The sequence below is a fragment of the Coffea eugenioides genome, chromosome 2 (assembly GCF_003713205.1).
Source record: "Coffea eugenioides isolate CCC68of chromosome 2, Ceug_1.0, whole genome shotgun sequence".
Classification (NCBI taxonomy): Eukaryota; Viridiplantae; Streptophyta; class Magnoliopsida; order Gentianales; family Rubiaceae; genus Coffea; species Coffea eugenioides.
In genome coordinates, this window is record NC_040036.1 from 7733854 (window position 1) to 7753800 (window position 19947).

At 35.2% G+C, this 19947-nt stretch overlaps 4 protein-coding genes across 4 annotated transcripts; 1 reads left to right on the forward strand and 3 right to left on the reverse strand.

Annotated features, from left to right (window-relative positions):
- The first annotated feature begins 2193 nt into the window (after positions 1-2193).
- Positions 2194-5181, forward strand: LOC113762307 (expansin-A6). Its single transcript, XM_027305696.1, has 3 exons — positions 2194-2520; positions 2773-3091; positions 4397-5181. Exons 1-3 carry the CDS (start codon positions 2373-2375, stop codon positions 4704-4706), a joined length of 777 nt encoding a protein of 258 aa, XP_027161497.1. The 5' UTR covers positions 2194-2372; the 3' UTR covers positions 4707-5181.
- A 5669-nt stretch (positions 5182-10850) lies between these two features.
- Positions 10851-11956, reverse strand: LOC113759501 (factor of DNA methylation 2-like). Its single transcript, XM_027302077.1, has 3 exons — positions 11880-11956; positions 11550-11765; positions 10851-11217 (listed from the first exon to the last, which is right to left on the reverse strand). Exons 1-3 carry the CDS (start codon positions 11922-11924, stop codon positions 10981-10983), a joined length of 498 nt encoding a protein of 165 aa, XP_027157878.1. The 5' UTR covers positions 11925-11956; the 3' UTR covers positions 10851-10980.
- A 258-nt stretch (positions 11957-12214) lies between these two features.
- Positions 12215-13358, reverse strand: LOC113755585. Its single transcript, XM_027299557.1, has 4 exons — positions 13220-13358; positions 12747-12854; positions 12397-12560; positions 12215-12328 (listed from the first exon to the last, which is right to left on the reverse strand). The coding sequence occupies exons 1-4, from the start codon at positions 13356-13358 to the stop codon at positions 12215-12217; spliced, it is 525 nt and encodes a 174-aa protein (XP_027155358.1).
- Positions 13359-14681: 1323 nt separating this feature from the next.
- On the reverse strand, positions 14682-19344 carry LOC113762520 (factor of DNA methylation 1-like). The gene is made up of 7 exons (XM_027306006.1): positions 18972-19344; positions 18223-18851; positions 17790-17891; positions 16467-16681; positions 15592-15738; positions 15247-15456; positions 14682-14976 (listed from the first exon to the last, which is right to left on the reverse strand). The coding sequence occupies exons 2-7, from the start codon at positions 18848-18850 to the stop codon at positions 14740-14742; spliced, it is 1539 nt and encodes a 512-aa protein (XP_027161807.1). The 5' UTR covers position 18851; positions 18972-19344; the 3' UTR covers positions 14682-14739.
- Between the last annotated feature and the right edge of the window lie 603 nt (positions 19345-19947).

The window sequence follows — 19947 nt, forward strand, 5'->3', positions numbered from 1 at the left end:
ATAGTAACAGCAAATGACAGTTGTGGCTTCGAAGGAATTAAAGAGTTTGCTGTCAGGCGAACAAGGGTAGGGACCTTCCTAGACTACAACTAAAAGTTTTAGACCTATACGCTACGTAACTGGTTTTTTTTTTCCTTTCAATTTTCTTTTGGTTATAAAATTGAAGTCTTGTAAATTAAATAGCGGTCTGCCCTCACAAAAATAACTAAAATTTTTATCTTGGTCCCATGCACTATGTTTTCTGCATATGAGTCGACAGATTAAATTTCAAAGTCCACCATTGACTTTAGGAACAAGTTCTATATAGTTCCAGATGAATTAGGCAGGAAACTTCGAACTAATTTGTTATACTAGTACTTAGTAAGTATGTTCTTTTTCTACTGAAAAAAAAAGTATACGGATTGTCTACTGCCGAAGAAATGCATTATTGTGTTTCCCTCTAAGGAAAAGAAAAGAAAAGTCAAAAATCCATATCTTTTGACCAAAGTCAAAGACGGGGTATTTGGGGGTACGGCTAATGCACGGCGCAACGGGAGGAGCGGAGAATGCGGACAAATGGGCCCCATCAATTTGGCGGGTAAATTGTATTTGTTCTTCCTGCATGCCTTTAGATGACTTTAGCCTTTTTACTTTTTAGTTTTCCTGTGGCTCTCCCTCCCTCTAATTCCGAGTATTGAAAGTATTTTTTTAAAAAAAAAAAAGAAAAAGAGGAGGAGGAGGAAGAAGAAAGAAAAAGGTGATGAGCATTAGAGAAGCAAATTAATATTGGGACGGTTAAAACTACGTAAAGTGGCTATGGCTAATGGAGACTTGCCAGACTTCTGATGCATGATTTGAGTATACGTAGATTAATGTGCTTTGGTTATTTTATTCGGAACTGGAAATTCTTTGGCGGCTACATTGAGATTACAAAAAGTCCTACGAATTGCATTCAAAAGGAAGACAAATGGCAATCTATTTGGTCGAAAGTGATCGACTAAAGAAGACCTCGAATCCAGGCAACTTATCATTCATTCATTCTTGCAAAACAAATTTTTTTTTCCTATTAAATAGTACTACTTCATCTTAAATACTACTACTATTTATCCATCCATTACTTGCAGCATTAGACAAGGAAAATTTGGATTAGGACAAGGCTCGATATGAAACTTAAAAACGCCTACTACTTCATCTTGATATAGGAAGTGGAGGCCATGCCTTTGGAAATGCACTAGTTTTTGGAAACAAAAAAGGCAGGCTGCGAAACTTGCTTGAGGTTTTTGATAACCTGCACTTACCTTATTTGGTTGTGAAAAAAGGGTTATATATAAAGAAAGTATGATAGGAGTATAGTTTTAAACCAGTATATCATCTGTCAATGCAGCTAAAAGGGAAAAGAATTCGGCGTGCAAGGAATTCCAACAAGCTTCATTCAGCCCATCCATCCTTCCCAAACTTCGAATAGGTGATGGAAAAAGAGAGAAAAAAAAAAGGTGATGGAAAAAGAATCCTAGGACGCATAATGGCGGTTTGAATTTGTGCTCTTACATTTTATGTATAGTGATGACCTCGAGTCTTTGTTTATTTACTATTATTTGTCTTACATGCTTCATGCATCATACAAATGCATGCCATGTCAGTTATTGGTGTATTTCTTGATTTGATGCTCTTTTTTTTTTACTGCTAAATATCCAAATGTATGATTTCCTATTATCCTTCGAAAGTGCAATCCAAATTAGTAAAACACTAAGTGACTGAGACTTCCAATTCTCAATCACGAGAATCCAAGGTGAGGAGGCAAAAGGTGTACCCTTAAACTCAATAAAACAAGGAGAAAAGGGAAAAAGGGGAAAAAAATTCTATTGTAAGGGCACTTTGAAAAAGAGCCCTCCCTATCGAACAAGTTGATGCCCCAACTTGTATTTCAAGCAAAGCGGCAAAACGGTTTCATATCAAACCATGTGAAGCCGTGGAGCCCTGAACCCGTTTTAGCTTTTTTCCAATCAAATACACAGTGGTATGACTATTACAATGCAATCTTGGACCTTTCATTTTCCAAAAATCCCACCCCGTTCTAGAGTGAAATGGGTAAAATCCCAATGGGCAATTGCATGGGGAAAGACTAGAAAATAAAGGCATTGAAATTTGGGTTTCCGCCAATATGCGCTTTAATTAAGGACTTGGCATACAGCATTGAAATTGTCCAGGCCGACTCATGAGTCATGATTTCCCCCCAAATCTCTCTCCCTCTCTCTCTCCTTCCCTTCCTCAATAAGTAGCCGTTCGCATTCCACATTTTCTCATCCCACTCCTACTCTCAATTCCTTTCCCTCTTCACTCTTATCGTTTCCCCCTCTTTCTCTCGCCCCTCAGGCACCCCCCCCTCAGCAGCAATGGCTGCCATGGGCCTCACGTGCATTGTTGCTCTGTCTTTGCTGCTGACACTGACTGAAGCCAGAATCCCTGGTGTTTATACCGGTGATTCATGGGAAAGTGCTCATGCTACATTCTATGGAGGCAGCGACGCCTCCGGAACTATGGGTAGGGTAAATCATTTTTCAACCGTGCAATTGACTTTAAACCATCATCCCTGCTTAGCATTCCCCTGTTTTCTTCCCGACATATGTAAACTATCCCCCTATACAACCTTACTCTTTCAAAATTTCCAAAGTTTCTGTATGGAGTAGTAACTTTCGATGAGTTCAAACAAACAAACAAACAAATTTCCAGTAACAAGGGTGACTGACTGCATAACCTGGTGTTGATAATTTTGTATATTTGTTGAATTTGTAGGTGGTGCTTGTGGGTACGGGAATTTATACAGCCAGGGATACGGAGTGAATACTGCAGCGTTAAGCACAGCTCTGTTCAACAATGGGTTCAGTTGCGGATCTTGTTTTGAGCTAAAATGTGCTGATGATCCGCAATGGTGTCACCCTGGCAGCCCTTCCATTTTGATTACTGCCACCAATTTCTGCCCTCCTAACTATGCTCTGCCAAATGACAACGGCGGTTGGTGCAACCCTCCTCGCCCTCATTTCGACCTTGCAATGCCAATGTTCCTCAGGATTGCCGAGTACCGCGCCGGAATTGTTCCCGTCTCTTACCGCCGGTGAGCTCTCCTTTTCTTTGTTGAGTTTGTTCCTGTTTAAGTTCTGAGCGGGATAAACACCTGCACCTGTCGTTTGACACCGGTTACTCTCTGTTTATTATTACTATTATGGTGATTGCTAGACTGGGCAGTTAACGGTAGTACTAGTAAAAAGAAAATGATAACCGAAAGTAAAGAATCTAAAAAGGAAAAGACCCTGAAAAGTGCTTTTACGGACGGCGCTACAAGTCCACGTAGCCATCCATTATAGTCCTCTCCACACATTTTGCCCTTTTCTTTTTTGAAGTAATAGACATTTTACCCCTTAATCTGTGCTGCTGTCAAGTGTGTCAGTCTCACGGTACACTTTCTTTGGCCAACAATTGACCAATCAAATGCCGTGAGAGGAGGTCAGGTGTGAAATACGAAATAAATGCAAATTATGAGATTAATCCCTTATTTACTAGGATATCAAAGAGATTTCATTTACCTTAAAAAGTTGATGATTTGCTCTTAAAGTAAGAAATAATTGCTCTTAAAGTTGATGATTTGCTCTTAAAGTAATTCCCCATTTGCATGCATTAAAGAAAAGACTGGAATCCAATTGGATGATTTGCTCTATCCAAGGATGCTAGACTTTTGAAGGAATCTTTTCTTTAATGTATGCAAATGGATAGGTCAAGCTTATCAAATTGGATAGAGCCCATTTAAAGTAATTCCCCATTTGTGTCGCACTATCTCGAGAGGTCAAGAATTGATAATATAACAAAATTTAGATCTACAAAATGGGATCTATCGAATTTGTTTTAGTTCACCTGGTAATAGTAATAATGGGTGGAAAATGAAGGGAAATCTAAAAAGACAAACAACAATAGTACCACCAATTTTTTTTCGGAGAGAGAACGATATCAGATCTACGAATAGGGTGCTCTGGAATGATTCTATGGTTTTCTACAAAACGACGTGGTTTATTTGTCTTCGTGTGGCTATGTATGCAGTTTTGTCCAAACCTTTAAAAGAACGATATCCACCGTCTTTGTATGTACTTGCGCATCACGGCCGTTCATGGAAATAATCAGAGAATCATAATAGACTTTTGAGATCGCCCCCAATTGCATGTTACCTCATCCCCGTCTGCGCCCTACACCACAGGCTTCTAATCACAAAAGTTAGCTACAGTGTGGACCCCAAACTAAGAAACCGCGTATGTACATGCGAATCGAGATCATGATAACAGCGTAGACTTACATGCACCCCAACTTTTTCTGCCTTTCCTGGATTGCCCTTGCTCTGTATATTCAAATACTGATTTGCCAATTGCCGCAGGGTGCCGTGCCGCAAGCAAGGAGGCATCCGGTTCCAAATTAACGGTTTCCGTTACTTCAACTTGGTTTTGATCACCAACGTCGCGGGGTCAGGAGATATCGTGCAGGCATCGGTCAAAGGATCCAAGACCGGTTGGATAACCCTGAGCCGGAATTGGGGCCAGAACTGGCAGACCAACGCGGTGTTGGCGGGTCAATCGCTCTCTTTCAGGGTCAGAGCAAGTGACCGTCGCTCTTCCACTTCATGGAACATTGCACCCGCTAATTGGCAATTTGGTCAAACCTTCACCGGAAAAAATTTCCGAGTTTGAAGCTGAAGTTATTTTATATGAACAACAAAAAAAATTAATTCCGGCCTGTTTTGAGTTTTTATGGGCTTTATTTCTTGTTATATATATATATATATATATATTTTTTTTTTTTAAATTTGGGTTTGGAAATATGAAAAAGAAAAAAAAATGTAGAATTGAGTAGTCATTTTGAGTGTTGAGTGGGAAAAGGGAAAAGAGAGGGGGTAATTGGAGAAAATTTAGGAGTGTGTCTGTCTGCTTTGTCTATACCTTTTTGACTATCTAAGAGAAGGGCCGGAGGGGGGGACAGAGGTCATGTTTTGATCCTAAAAGGGGGAAATTTTGAGTGACAAAAGGTAAGTGGCCAGGCAATTGTAAGAGCTTGAAGTGGCTGCAAGCAAAATAATGCAGCCCGCAGCTTGTTACTAGTATCTATACAAGAAATACTACTAGCTTATTTTGATGTTGGTAATGCAATCATGGTGTGTTACAATTACGCATTTGCAATATGTTGTGTATTGGGAACTGCAAATTTATGATCAATACGCTGCACGCGCATTGTCGTTCTGAACAAAGAATATACTTTCTCGTTCCATTTTGATAGTCCTGTTTATTTTTTCGCATCATTTAAGAAAAAGTAGTTAATTTTGTTGGAAAAGTAAATTTAGATTGCTGTTTTTTTAAAATATCTTCACATTAAATAGAGTATAACTTTATGGGAATTTTAATTGATGGTAAAAAAAGAATCAACTCTCATTAAATGGGGTAGGTTTACAGTAACAACAACTTACATTGAATAAGGGCATTTTAGGAAAATTAAAATACAATCACATTCTTGGGACAGACGAAAAAGGAAAACATGACTATTAAAGTGGGACGGAGGGAGTATAAATTTTGGAGCCAAAAATTTTTTCAAAAAGAATTGGAATCAGGCAGAAATATAGAAGCTTTTAGTTGACAGCCTCAATTGCTACTCCTTAGCATCATTTACATATTTTCGTATGGTGGAAGTAATTTAATTGAAATTAACCTAAAACATTTAGAGTCCGATTAAAATTGGAGTTTTGGAAATTTTTTTTGTAGAAAAAATGTATTATAACGATCCAATTGCAACCTTGTGTTGTCAAAGGGCTTCTTTCTCAGTTTAGAACGGTTCAAATAGAACTAAACCCCTTTGACTATAAGATAAAAACAAATTTGGTGCGATGGGGACTTTAGTTTAGTCCGTGGAAAGCGGAGGATTAATGAAATTTTCGAACGACCCAAGTGCGCTTCTTACTCAGTTTACGCTCATGTCCTGCAGGAAAAAAACGTAAAACAGCGTTCGCAATGAAAAACAAAAAACCAGGAGAACCTGGTATCGACTCTAATCAGAACATCCACCAGTGGAAGTTACCATTCTGCTGAACGCTGATGCTGCTCTAGAGCACAGGAACGAACAAGAAGGTGGGATGATGAGGCATTTTGGCTAGAGGACATGATGGGAAATTGATTGCAACCTAGTCAGACCCTGAAACCAGATGTAGTGATTCAAAAGTTGAGGAAGCAATGGCAATCAGATTAAGCACTTGTCAAGGCCAAGGGGCAAAACTGGAGAAGAATTGGAATCCAGTCGGATTGCATAGGTGTTATTGACCAAAATTGTTCAAATAGCACTACCAATGCCCGGATTGAAACCACATCACAACACATCAAACAGATGAGATGCTGGTTGTAGTGTGTTTGGATTACACATTTGTATCGTCAATATATTTTTCAATCATTTTTTTTATTTTACATTTTTTTTATAAAAAAAAAGGACCTGATCCCACTTCAGACTCCAACTCTTATTTGGATTGTTGTGTTATTCCCCATCTTTGTTGCAAGGGTCGAACTCTGGTGGATGCCCTGAAGTGGGATCTTTTTTATCTTACATACATCATATTTTATCTTACATTCATTACATCAAAAAAATGATACAATATTTTTACATAAAATTATTTCAAATAATTTACTATCCAAACTTTTCCGGGGAAAAGGACAACTGTGTGCGTCCCAATTTGGTGAAATTTGCCAGCAACATGTGTAAAGAAATTTTATGGGCTCCGTTTGGATTAGCTGTTTTTGGGGTTGTTTTTCAAAAACACCACTGTAGCATTTCGAATCTGAAAAACAAGTCCGTTTGGATTAGTTGTTTTTGGGGTTGTTTTTCAAAAACTATATGAAAAACTTTTACTGTAGATTTTTTTGGATTATTTTTAGAGGTATTTTTGAAACATATTTTTGAGTATTTTTAGAATATTATAATTTTTATATTTTTATATAAATATACATTTATGCATTTATAATACATTTATATTTACAAATGTATAAATGTATATTATTATAAATGTATAAATTATAAATGAATATTATATAAATGTATAAATGTATAAATTATAATTTTTATATAAATATACATTTATGCATTTATAATACATTTATAGATATTTATAAATAAATATATTTATATATTCATATATAAATGTATTATATTATATATAATACATAATATAAATATATTTATAAATGTATAAGTGTATATTATTATAAATGAATATTATAAATATATTATAAATTATAAGTGTATATTATTATAAATTTATAAATTATAAATCAATATTATAAATGGATAAATTAATATATTATACATATATATTAATATTATGTAGAAATGTATTTATATAATTAATATAAATGTATATATGTATTAATATTATGTATAAATGTAAAATTAATATTATGTATATTAATATAAATGTATAAATGTATTATATTATATATAATACATAATATAAATGTATATTTAAATGTATAAGTGTATATTATTAAAAATGTATAAATTATAAATGAATATTATATAAATGTATAAATTAATATATTATAAATATGTTTTAATATTATGTTGAAATGTATTAATATAATTAATATAAATGTATACATGTATTAATATTATGTATAAATGTAAAATTAATATTATGTATATTAATATAAATGTATAAATGTATTATAAATGTATTATATTATATATAATATATAATATAAATGTATATTATAAATATACATAAATATTTATATATTATGTATAAATGTACATTTATATAAATGTATAATATATTATATATTATATTATATATAATTTATATAACATATAATATTTATGTAAATATATTATAAATATATAAAAATATATTTTAAATAAAATAAAATATTTATAATATGTATGTATAAATATATAATATTAGAAATGTATAATATATATAATATACATTAATATTAATATAATTTATATATAATATACATAATTGAAATATACATATTAATATATATTATAAAACAAAATTGCATAAATATATTTATAAATTTATATATAAATAAATGTATTTATATAAATATATAATATTTATTTCAATTGACATAATATATATAATATTATACATAATTGAAATAAATATATTTATATTAATATAATATATATATATAATATACATAATTGAATATACATATTAAAATACATAATTGAAATATACATATTAAAATATATTAAAATATAATTGAAATATACATATTAAAATACATAATTAAAATATACAATTTGAAATATACTTATTAAAATATACAAATTAAATATGCATAATTGAAATATATTTGGAATTGTTTTTGATATATTGTTTGGATATGGTGGTGTTTTTTAAGTTGTTTTTGAAATACACATTTACTGTAGCATTTGGAATGTGAAAAACAGTTTTTCAAAAACAAGCGCAAAAACACCAATCCAAACGGACCCATGGAAAGATTCATAATTCCTTCCCACTTCGGCTACCTAGTCAGGCAAGGAAGACCTGGGAGCAGTTGCTTGTATTATGTAATTTCTACTTTCTATTCCATTAACGAAATGCTTTTATCGTTACAAAAAATTCTCATGCTTAATTGTTTTATTTTTTGCTTATTTTTTTTTAAAGAAGAAACAACAATAAAAGTTCATAATCCACCAACTATGGTCCATTGATTCATCCAAATAATCTTATCAAATAAAAAAAACTTTGGAGTGCAGCATTCTTGCAGTGAAGCACCCACCATTGAACGTCCGCATTGGCAACAAGAAGTAATGGCTAAGAATTCTAAGATCTTAGCTCCGCCTCTGCAACTTATTGCTGCTAAAAGCGGCAAATTGTTTAGATTAAAATTCCTACTGTATTTAATTGCTTTTGTTTTCCGCTTTTAAGCGAAATGCAATTGAATGTGTGGAACACCACCACCCAACCCCAATATCAGAAACAAAAGAACAAATCAAAGGATCAAATGAAGAAGAAGAAGAAGAAACACCACTTATTCTGCTGATGTTGGTAGGCTCATACCAAGTGTAAATTTTAGCAGGTCTGTCTTCGTGGGGGAAAATTCTCAAATTGACAGGAGATGTAAGCAAGAGAGAAGAAGAAATCAAAACACAATATTATCAACTTGAGTTTGAGTGATTTTAAGCTGCCAAAGCCATCATTAGGCGGCAACTTCACCCTTCCCACAAGTCTTTAATCCCTTTCCTCCTCTTCTCCTCAACAACATTCTCCCGGCCAATTCGAGCTTTTCTCTGCCGTAGTAGAGAAAAATCCCCACACTCTAGGCCTCTCTCTTTTCAATCATAGCCCACCAATCCATCCCAAATTTCAAGAATACATCAGAACCAATTATGTTTAATCAAAATCGAAACCCCTGTTTTTCTCGATTTTTCCTCTACACGCGAGAAGGATTCCAGAAGGTCGCGAGTTCAAGCCCCAGAAAAATAGACGGTAGCACGAAAATTTGTGCTGATTCAGATATTTATATTGGGGACATTAGGGTTCCTTGGTTCGAGTTTAAACCCAAGAATTCTAACTCTTTCTAGACTTGCTCTATTTAGACATGCTTTATGGAGGCATTTGCAAGTTCGACTCCCTTTGATAAGGCCCAATTCTAAAACTAAACCAGGCCCAAATAAGCAAAAAACGGAGAGGTTAACACAACAGTTGTGCTTCTGAATAGAGCCTAGGGATGCCAATGGGTCGGGGCTTAGGCCAGAATTGAAAATTCCTGATCCAGACCCGTTTTTATGTAATAGATCCAGACCCGACTCGTATATCCGACGGGTCTTGACTTTAGAGTTCTGAAATCGGATTCGACGAGTTTCAAGTCGGATCCGGATCTACCCAAAAAGAAAATGTTCAAATTAAACATTTCAAAATTAAATCTAAAATCAATCACATATCCAATCTCTAAATTTAAACAAATCAAATTACAAAACTAAATCACAAATAATTCTCAATAATCAATCCAAAATTAATCACAAATCAATCCACAAAATCGTTACTAAATTGTTAATTTGGTAAAAGAATATATTTAGAAATATTTATATTTTATAATTATTAATATATTATTCGAGTCTGGGTCGGATGCAGGGTCAAAATTTTATATTTCATATCCGACCCATTTCTTTGTAAGAGTAAACAAGTCCGGATCTGAATATTGGAATTATTTTTCAACCCAAACTTGAAAAAATTATCAGATCCAGGTTGGGGTCAGGGTCTAGGTCCAAACCCAACCCGTTGACATGCCTAATAATAGAACCTAATCATAGTGTGATTACGACCTTGTTTTCGATAGCTTTAAATTTTACAAAATCTGATTATATAAATTGATTATGGAGAGTAATTAAAATTAAAAAGAGCTTTTTTTTGATTGATTATATATTTTAGTTTTTTCTTGTCATTAAAAAAATATAATAAAAAAATCCCGAATATCACAAAAAAGTGATCATTCAAAATCGGAATCTATAATCAGTGAAAAATAATGAATCGAGAACAAGTGATGCGACTACGCTAATCATTGGCATGTAAGATGTGATCCTACGTTCTTTCTGCAAATATATCCTATGGTAGTACAATGAATCAAGTTTGATATTTAGGTTACATTAGACTAAATCTACTGAAGCACTCTGTTTGTCTCCATACGAGAAGCGGGGTACAATTGACATGATTTGTACCAGACAGTTCTTTGGGTGAAAGATGAGTTGAAATCTTTTACTACCCATCACATCTTTTGCTGTTAATTATAATTGAAAACAGAGGAAATCAATCCAAAGGAATAAGACGAAAACACAACATGTAAGGCAAATTTAACTGTCATGATCTTTGGCACGTAAACTATGATGCTGGACGTTATGGGAACATAAACGATGGACGTTATAGGATTAGTAAACTAAAGGAGATTACTGCTTGGAACGGGACGGTGGATCATGGAAAAGTCACGATCTCTTCCTTTTGGGTTGTAGTGTCTTCAGTTTGTTCGAAATGTACTCAATGATCTCCTTCAAGCTAGCTTTTCTTCCTTTCTGACAGTCCCACAATTCAGAAACTGGATATCTTCCACTGGGATTGTACTCGTTCAATTCCATCAGTGCATTTGCTACGGCCTTGAAGACATCTTCCCCATATTCACTCCTTAGCTCTTTCAGCTTTTCATCATTGTCATCTATAATTTCCTGCACTCATTAGAAACTCAAATTCAGGGAACAGATCCAACAGCATGTGTTTTACTTGGGTATTTGCTAAATTATGATGCGTAATCTCAAATTAAATCTGCTCGTGTTTTCCTCCTTTCGACAAATATAAGTAGCTTCCACTATGACGAATAGTCAAATTACCTATGGCCCCCGCCCCCCAGCAATCAGAAACTGCGATATCGCAAAAAGACCATCCATTATCCATTTTGGAAGTATGACATGGTTGATTGCATTTCATAAACGTATGAACGATAAAACTTTTGGAATCAGATACTTTTTGTGCAAGTTAAAAAGTGTTCAGAGAGGCTTACAATCAATCTTCCACGGTTTTCAACTCTCTTAAAAGGATGCCAGTTTGCACTTCGCACATTTTCTTCCCACAGTGAACATAGTTTTATAGCTTCTGCGTTCCAGTCTTCACTAGAGCACTTATTTGAGAACAAAGCTTCAAATGGTTTTGTATCAATCTGTCCCATTCTTTTGATTTGGAACTTTCTGAGGTGGTGAGTGGACAAGCCCTGCAAAGCCTGGTGGGGAAGATTGTAGAAGTTGAAGGGAAGGTCTTATATTTTAGATCTTATAAACAGAACAATTGAACACAAGAAAATACTAAAGTTCAAGAAAAGGATGCTTGATCATACTCCTATAGCTTCTTTGCGAGCATCTTGAAGTTCATCATTCATCATGCGCTCTTTAGTGATGAGAGCTTGATGTTCATCTTCCATGTCAGAAACTTTATCTTCCAAGGCTTTCAAATATACCTTCAATTGCATAAGCTATAGAAATCCAACGATTAGGGAGAGATGGACTAAAGGCATGACACACTCAAGATTCAAGAATAGCACTGATAAATTGCGAATGAACTGGTCCTAAATATATTTGACTGGGAGCATCAAAGAGAATGCTTTTTAATGACAGATAATCATTTTCAAATGTCAAAGAACTTAAAAATGGATGAACATTCTTCCTCACACAATCACACCTTAAGACGTCTATAATCAACAGCATTGTGTGCTTTACTTTCATTTGGATTCTCACAACAGCTCATGAAAAATTGTTTAGTATCAGAGAGGACTGTACTAGTCGCCACCTTAAGGTAATTTGACAGAAAGACAGAAAAACAGGTGCATTCGCATAGATGAGACACGGAAACAGTACCTCATCCTTGTTACCCATGGTATGCTGTCCATTGAGGTCAGTTTTGGAGTCAAATTTCTCGATTTCATTGATTGCTTGCTCTAAGTTCATCTTCTGAGATTCCACTACACATCCCATATCACTGTTCTCTTGCTTTCTGCCTTGTGCAACTACCGTTGCTTGCCCTAGTTACAGCACACAAGTAGACATGTAAAAGAATTCTTAAATATCTTAGCTAAGAAAATTCTTAAAGAGACATATGTTGCAAGATATAGCTAAGAAAATTCTGTTCTGAATCACAAGAAACATGGTTGTAGAAATAAGCTAAGAGCATATATTACACTCTGGCTGCAGTTAAACTTTTTACTCACAGTGATTGAATTCTTCCTTGCCTTGCTGCTCAAGTTCTTTCTTTTGGAATTCCATCCTGCTCTTCAGCTTTTCAAGTTCTAGCTTGAAGCTTTGCTTTGCTTCAAGAGCTGTGAAATCGCCATTTTGAATCGAAATTTAAAATTCAGCAATCAGCATACCAAGCAATCAGAACTAGGCAGTATGCACTTGCTAAGAAAGAAAAGAAAAAGTACTATGCACCAGTTAAGTTTCACCCTTAGAGCAGTTTGACATTTCTCAATGGTCATTTAATTGTTAACCAACTAATTTCTTAGTTCAGGATGATGCCGGGTTTTTTTTTTTTTTTTGGGTATATGGATAATTTACATCTTAGAACATTCAAACCATCAAACAGAAGTTGTCCCTCAAGTTAGCTCGTTGAAGTCCAGCTCTAGCGCAGTGCAGTGAAGACTACTAGTAGTATAATGCAGCAAGGATGTTGTGGTAGACACACCTTCTTTAAGCAGGATGTCCTTCTCTTTCATTGTACGCTCCATCTCCAGCAACTTTTCATTCTTGTTGTCAATCTCCCTTGCCAGAGCAATGCAGAGTCTTCGCCGTTTTTTGAACACCTCCTCACCAATGCAATCCATTTGAACGTTGATCTGCTTTTGCTAACGCCAATCAACCAAGAAACATGAAGTATATAGAAAACACAAAATTCTAAGCTGAAAAGAACGGTGATCAAAGCGGACGATTAACTAAATTGTAGAACTCGTCAGCAGAGGCCAACGAAGAAAAGCAGCATTAGTTACCTTAGTTCTTCGACATTCAGAAATTGTTCGTTCAATTGCCCGGACATGGAGTTCTGAATTTTTTATTTTATTTTTTGGTTGGGTGTTAATATAATAGTCCAACAATTAATCCATTCATATTTGATAAATGAGGAGCAAGATTCCTTTTTGAAGTGATACATGTTAAACTTTTCTTAAAACTGAAGTGGGGATCCTAAGATTAATGGTGTTGATGAGTGCTGTAAAACTTGTACCAGGTTCCAAAGGGCCAAGGCCAACTGCTGTACCTTTCTTATTCCCACTCTCATCTCATGTCATGAGTCTTGACAATTCAAAGTCTTTTTTTGATGCTCTTTTTTAAAGCTTACTTGGCTTTTGGTGCTTTTTATACTTGCAATTCTTGCTGTCCTGAAGTAAAATGTGTTATAGCAAATGAAAGATGTCTGAACCAACTCTCTCTAAAGGAGTTGGCCATCACATTAATTGTGGGTTGGGAGGTTGAGAGTTCAAATCTTGCCTCTCATCGATGTGCCTCAATATGAGATTTGTCTTAAATCCATACGGGTGTGTGGTGCACCCATTTGATGACACTCATCTTGATTGACGAATATGGAGTATTTAAGATTGAAATATGAATCAACTCCTTGATACTACAATCAAATTTTATTTAAAATTGGTTCACTAATTGATTACACCAAATTTGAACAGCATTTTGTGTTTAATAAATTTTCAAATTTGACTTGATCTTAATTTGATTAGCACAAAAACGAAATTTATATGTAAAAAATTCAAACTATTCAATTTTATCTTTATAAAACTTGTTTGAAGTTCATTTGACAAGTAAATGAGTCAAATTTGACCAAAATTTCGAACCCGTCAAAATAATTAAAATTGAGTACGAGCGTGCAACTTATTTAAACTCATTTACATCTCCACGAGTATCTAAGAGCTAACTTAATCCATAGGAATGTTGGTAGGTGCTTGTGAAATCATTAGTTCCACTCTTTTGGCTAAGAATATTAGTCAAGTGATAGGAACATCAATTATTCAACTCTCAGGACCTCCCCTTCCCATTTCAAGCAAATTTACGTGTAGAAAGAGTCGAGGTTGGATCCCATTTCGAAATCTTATCAAACCATTCCATAATGAGAGCAATAAAGTACATTGTTGAAAATTTGAAAAGCAGACAATAATTTACATGCCAAAGCAAAACCAAGTGCAGGAATCTATCGACGTTCAATCACATCCTACGCTTGTAAGCCTCAGTATTCTTCAACTCCTGAGCCATGCACTGTATCACCTCCTGCAAACTGGCCTTTCTTCCCTCCTTAAAGTTCCAAAGTTCTTGAACTACATACCGCCCACTGGGGTTGTACTCGTTTAGTTCCAGCAATGCATTGACAACGGCGGCGTATGCATCCTCGCCCCAATCATGTCTCAGTCGTTTTAACTCCCCATCATCTTCATCAATAATTTCCTGTATCATGTTTAAACATTGAATAACCCAGATCACATACAAGTCAATTTTACAAGAAAACAACTTCCTCATACCAAAGAGTATTGCCATTTTGAGGCAAGCGGATCACTTGTAATAAAAAGAGGTATCATATTTTAGCACGAGAAAAGCATTATATTGTTGATGAAACTGTGACTTCCATAGAGAAGACTAGCTACAGCAAGTACACAGAATTATTGTGGCGCTACCTTTGTTTTCGCGAACAGACAATATTTTTTGAAAAGACTCTACCTGCCACTTTCCATCTTTTAAGGTGTGCTTGAGTGGTTGCCAGCTTGGGTTGCTTACTTTTTCTTGCCACAATGAGATTGATTCCACTGATCTAACCTCCCAGTCTGAGCGAGAAAACTTCTTTGCACAAACGTCTTGAAATGGTTTTTGGTCAACCTCTCCCATCCTTTTAACTCCAATTGTGGTTCTATCCACTAAATTTGACAAAACCTGTACAATACGACCAGAACAATCTTATATTTAGTATTCTGAACCCAAAGGATGGTATTGGAAAGCTGTAAGAGTAATAAAATCTAATTAGATAAGCAAGGACAGCCATGAATGTGTTGAACTACTAATTCTCACACTTGTCAATTCTTTTCGTGCATCCTGTAACTCAAGGTTACTTGATCGCTCTTTAAGTATTAGTGTCTGGTTTAGAGCTTCCATATCCTGAAGCTCATCATCCTTTTCAGCCAATGTCTTTTTCAGTACGTCAATCTGAGCTATCAGCTGTGTCAAAAAAATAGTGGGATTCTAGTTTAATGAAAAATAAAAAAACTGGAATTAAAAAATAAAGTTATATCTGGGACCCAACAAAAAAAACTCTTCAACAATGGCTGGTTTTAGTCTCAGTTATATCATGTAAATGCCAAGAGAACAAGTTTTGGCATTGAAATAATTTGAAAGGCCCTGCATAAGATATCATGAGCTTGCATGTAAACAGAGCTACCAGTACCTAAAGCAAGCAGAAGATTTTATACATTCCCATCCTAGCAATTCTGGGCTAATAGGACATAGCCAAACTAAGAGAATGCCGAATAAGAAGCAGTCAAAAGATTGTAGACAGTTTCGAAAGACACGTGTTATTAGCTACTTAAAGCTGCATGTAACCAATCTATTGAAATCAGAGAACAGTTATGAAAACCATTTCTTCACAAATTAGAGTTGCCCATATGGACAAAGAATAAAGGCTCCTCATAGTGACATGCAACTTTACAGTGATCTTCCCTCACCTCCTTCCAACAACTTGCAAATGGATTTCAAGAGTAGGATTTAAAAGTCACACAAGGAATTATTGCAATGGATTTCATAAGTTACAATAGTACAGTATAATTTAAAAGTCACAGAAGGAAAAAAGGAATTATACTACACATAGAGACATGTGCACAAAAAAGGAAAAAAATCACACAAACACACTTTTTTGTAGGTGTGTATGTCTGTGTGTTCAAGATGCTTACTTGTTCCTTCTCAATGCGTAAAGTTTTGTGTTCAAGCTCAGCTTGGCTCTTTTCTCTATCCTTTATTTGATGATTCAATTCTTTCTGTATGTGCACCAAGTCTCCCATCAGCCTTTCATTTCCTTGCTCTGCAAGATGCATCTTCCTTCTTTGATGGTCCAATTCACGCCTCAAGATTTTAATTTGTAGACTAATCTGTTGCATCTTCCTCATTTCTGAAAAAGTGCACTACATGAAATGATTAACTACTGAGCACTTCTGGAAGCTGTATAATAGATTTTACCAACAGAAAGACAATATCAGCAGCCACAATCTACCAAGTTTTAAAATGTATCTCTTCATCATTCTTTTTATTAGGTTTCACTCTGCAGAACATATATTTATAGAATATAATAACCTTGGAGCAGATGAACTCTTGAATTCATTTTAACGCTTGGAGACTTCTGAAATAAAATGTTAAGAAATCAGTCGTTTGGATAAAATGCAGTTCAGATCATACAGAAACTTGTCAAAACTTTTGCAACAGTTTGTCAATGAAATTCTGAGAATGTTACTTTGTTAAAATGATGAACTTGCAGTGAATCTCTCAAATCAAGGAAAAACGTAATATGCAGAGTTATTGTGTAAATTTACTGCTATCTTAGTGATATCCAGGAGATTGCTATAAGCTATTCAGTTATCCTGTTTGTCAAAGAAGCACAAAAGTACCAACACATCTCCTATAGTCCATGTTAGCTGTGGGGAACAGTACTGTTTGGCTTAAGTGAAAGATTCATTGCTTCTTCATGCATTTAATTTTTAAGCTTTCACAAAGCATAAACCTTTTAGCCTTCAAGTACTGAACTCCATCACCCACACCTTTTTTACAAGATATGGAGAACTGTAAAATATGGAGGTGTATGAAATCTACCATGCTTCTTGCAAGACATTATAAAATTGATGATTAGGTGTTTAGCTTTGCTATTGTATTGCTGGAACTTTATATCCTTCTCTTGTTGTTAGTCTAGACTAAACCATACTGATGATTTTTTTTTTTATATATCAATCATTGTACCTGCAGCTAATTTTTCCCACTTCCACATCGTTGAAATACACAGAGTTGACAGCCTTAAGGGCCTTCTGACAATATGATCTGTGACAATAGTAATTTAATTGGGCTGACTTTCTTCCAACTAAGTCATAGTAACGCCTTCTCTCAAGATAATGTGGCCTCAGCCAAAAAAAAAGGACAAAGTAAAACATGCTGTGTGCATTTGTGTGAAGATAACAACATTTGCCATTCCCTCACCAAATTGGTTTAAATATTTGAGTTTAGAAAAATACTCTTTATAGATTTTTCCTCTGCCGGAAATATACAAGAGGTGCTATCTGTTCCAGGCTTTTCACCATCCTTGCCACTAAAGCTGGAAGAAGTGCTGCAGTTTCCTGAAAAAAAAAAAGACAGTAGAAAAGCATTTGAATTTATGCTCTAAGATACAAGGGGCACCATTCAAAATGTCAACATGGTATAGTCACACTGGGAAGGAAAAGTAACTAACTTAAGATAGCTAGGAGGTTCTTAAGCTCCAGTCAGATCTATGAGTCTGAATAAGGGGTGGCTTATGAATAGGCTGAGCCTTGCTTCACGGATTTTGGAAATATATATAGGTAGACTGTAATAGAAGTGAACTTGCAATTGTAAATTACTGATTTTTTTTCTTATTTATGGAAAAAGAGGAAATTCCAGCCCAACATGCTCCAAAAACAGATCTCTTACGTTGTTCTTCCTCCAGAAAAGCCGTGTAGCGGCTCTCTTTCAAGGCCTGCTTAAGTTGCTTTACTTCCATATCTGACAAACCCTTCTGATCAATATCCTGCCCATCATCATCGTCATTGCAGTTAATAACATTCGCCTCAGTAGACAAACTTCGACCGCAACCTACTGTAACAGGGCGGGATCTAGAAACATGACTCTTGCGGTGTAATTCCTCAATTAGAGCCGTTTGACGACTCTCTTCCATGGCTAACATAAGTTGCATTTTTTCCAAAGATAACAATTCATCTTCAAGAGTATCACATTCACTTTCATCATCATTCTCATCATCAGTAGCATGCATGAACCCACACAAACTTCTATTGTAGAAAGCATTGAGAGCTGCTGCCTTTCTCTTTTTCATTGTTGCCCTTTCGCTTTTCCCATCATTTAGATGCTTCTTCAATTCCAATGTCACATCTGGAGGAGATCTAGGACAAGCTCCCACTTGTCCAGCAATGTGAGCAATGTGCTGTTTCAATCTAGTTATTCCCCCATGTATAATCTTCCCACAGTAACGGCATTGGACAATTTTCTTATCCCCCCCAACTGGCTCAGCGTGCTCCCAACCAATATCTCTTTTTGGTGCCATTCTGAGAATTTGCAAGAAATTGAGATTAATAAAAGTCACACTTGTATACATTATTCTAAACTTAGGTTTCTTTTTTTTGAACACGGGAATTGGCAATTTGGCATCATTTGCTCAAACTTACCATGCTCCACATGTAGTTAACATCTTGGGGCACTGAAGTAGAGCTGGAAACATGGATGGGACTCTAGCACTCTGGTATTGAAGAATCAAGAGATACTTGGTATGCGCAGTTTTACTTTTACCAAGCAGAGCCAAGATCTTGTCATGAAGCCTATAACTTCCAAACGGACAAGTGAAACAGCTATATCATTACAGACCCTGATACATGTTATAATAACACAAGTTGTTTCTTCTCCATAAGAATTGCAGGTACGTAAGACAACTTAGAATCTAGAAAGGTATATGATACTTTTTTCTCACTGATCTCAGTAGGTCTTATTTCATATCCAATCAAAGATATTTTAACAACATTTGCTCATAACTTCTAAAGAATAATACGACCCCGAAATCTGTTATTCACATATTCAAAGTGGAAAAGCAGGAATAGCCTCTAAAAGTATACTAATCCATCCAAAATTATGTGTTCATCTTAAACCTCTTAGATAAATATGTAATACTGCATGATTCTGAACCATCATTGGTTTCATGAATCAGATGAGTTCAGTAAGCTAAAACCAGAACAAAGCTTTAGACATTAATCAACATACTAACAAGCCCTGTACTTGTCCCACATTTTCCCTACTTAAGAAGTCTTAATATGAAAGCATAAAACTAGAATTAACCGATTATTCTCAACCAGAACTGCACAGCGACCATAGCTCAGAGCTACTTTGTGAAATTGCAACTTCCATGTAATTTAACATAATACTGCTACATAATTGCCAAGAAGCTGTACCTTTGTGCGGAGCAGCTTATATATTATATCGTGCTGCACTTAGTTTAAAAACGAGCTTGGAGCAAATGTAAGAAGAAATACAGAAAAAATGCGGAGGAGCTTCTGAAAATGATGCTGAGCTGAGGTACCAACCCTCGAGAGAGAAGTTGAAACTTGACCAGCATTAGTAAAGTTGCTTTACTTGCAAAGTTCTCGGTGGCAG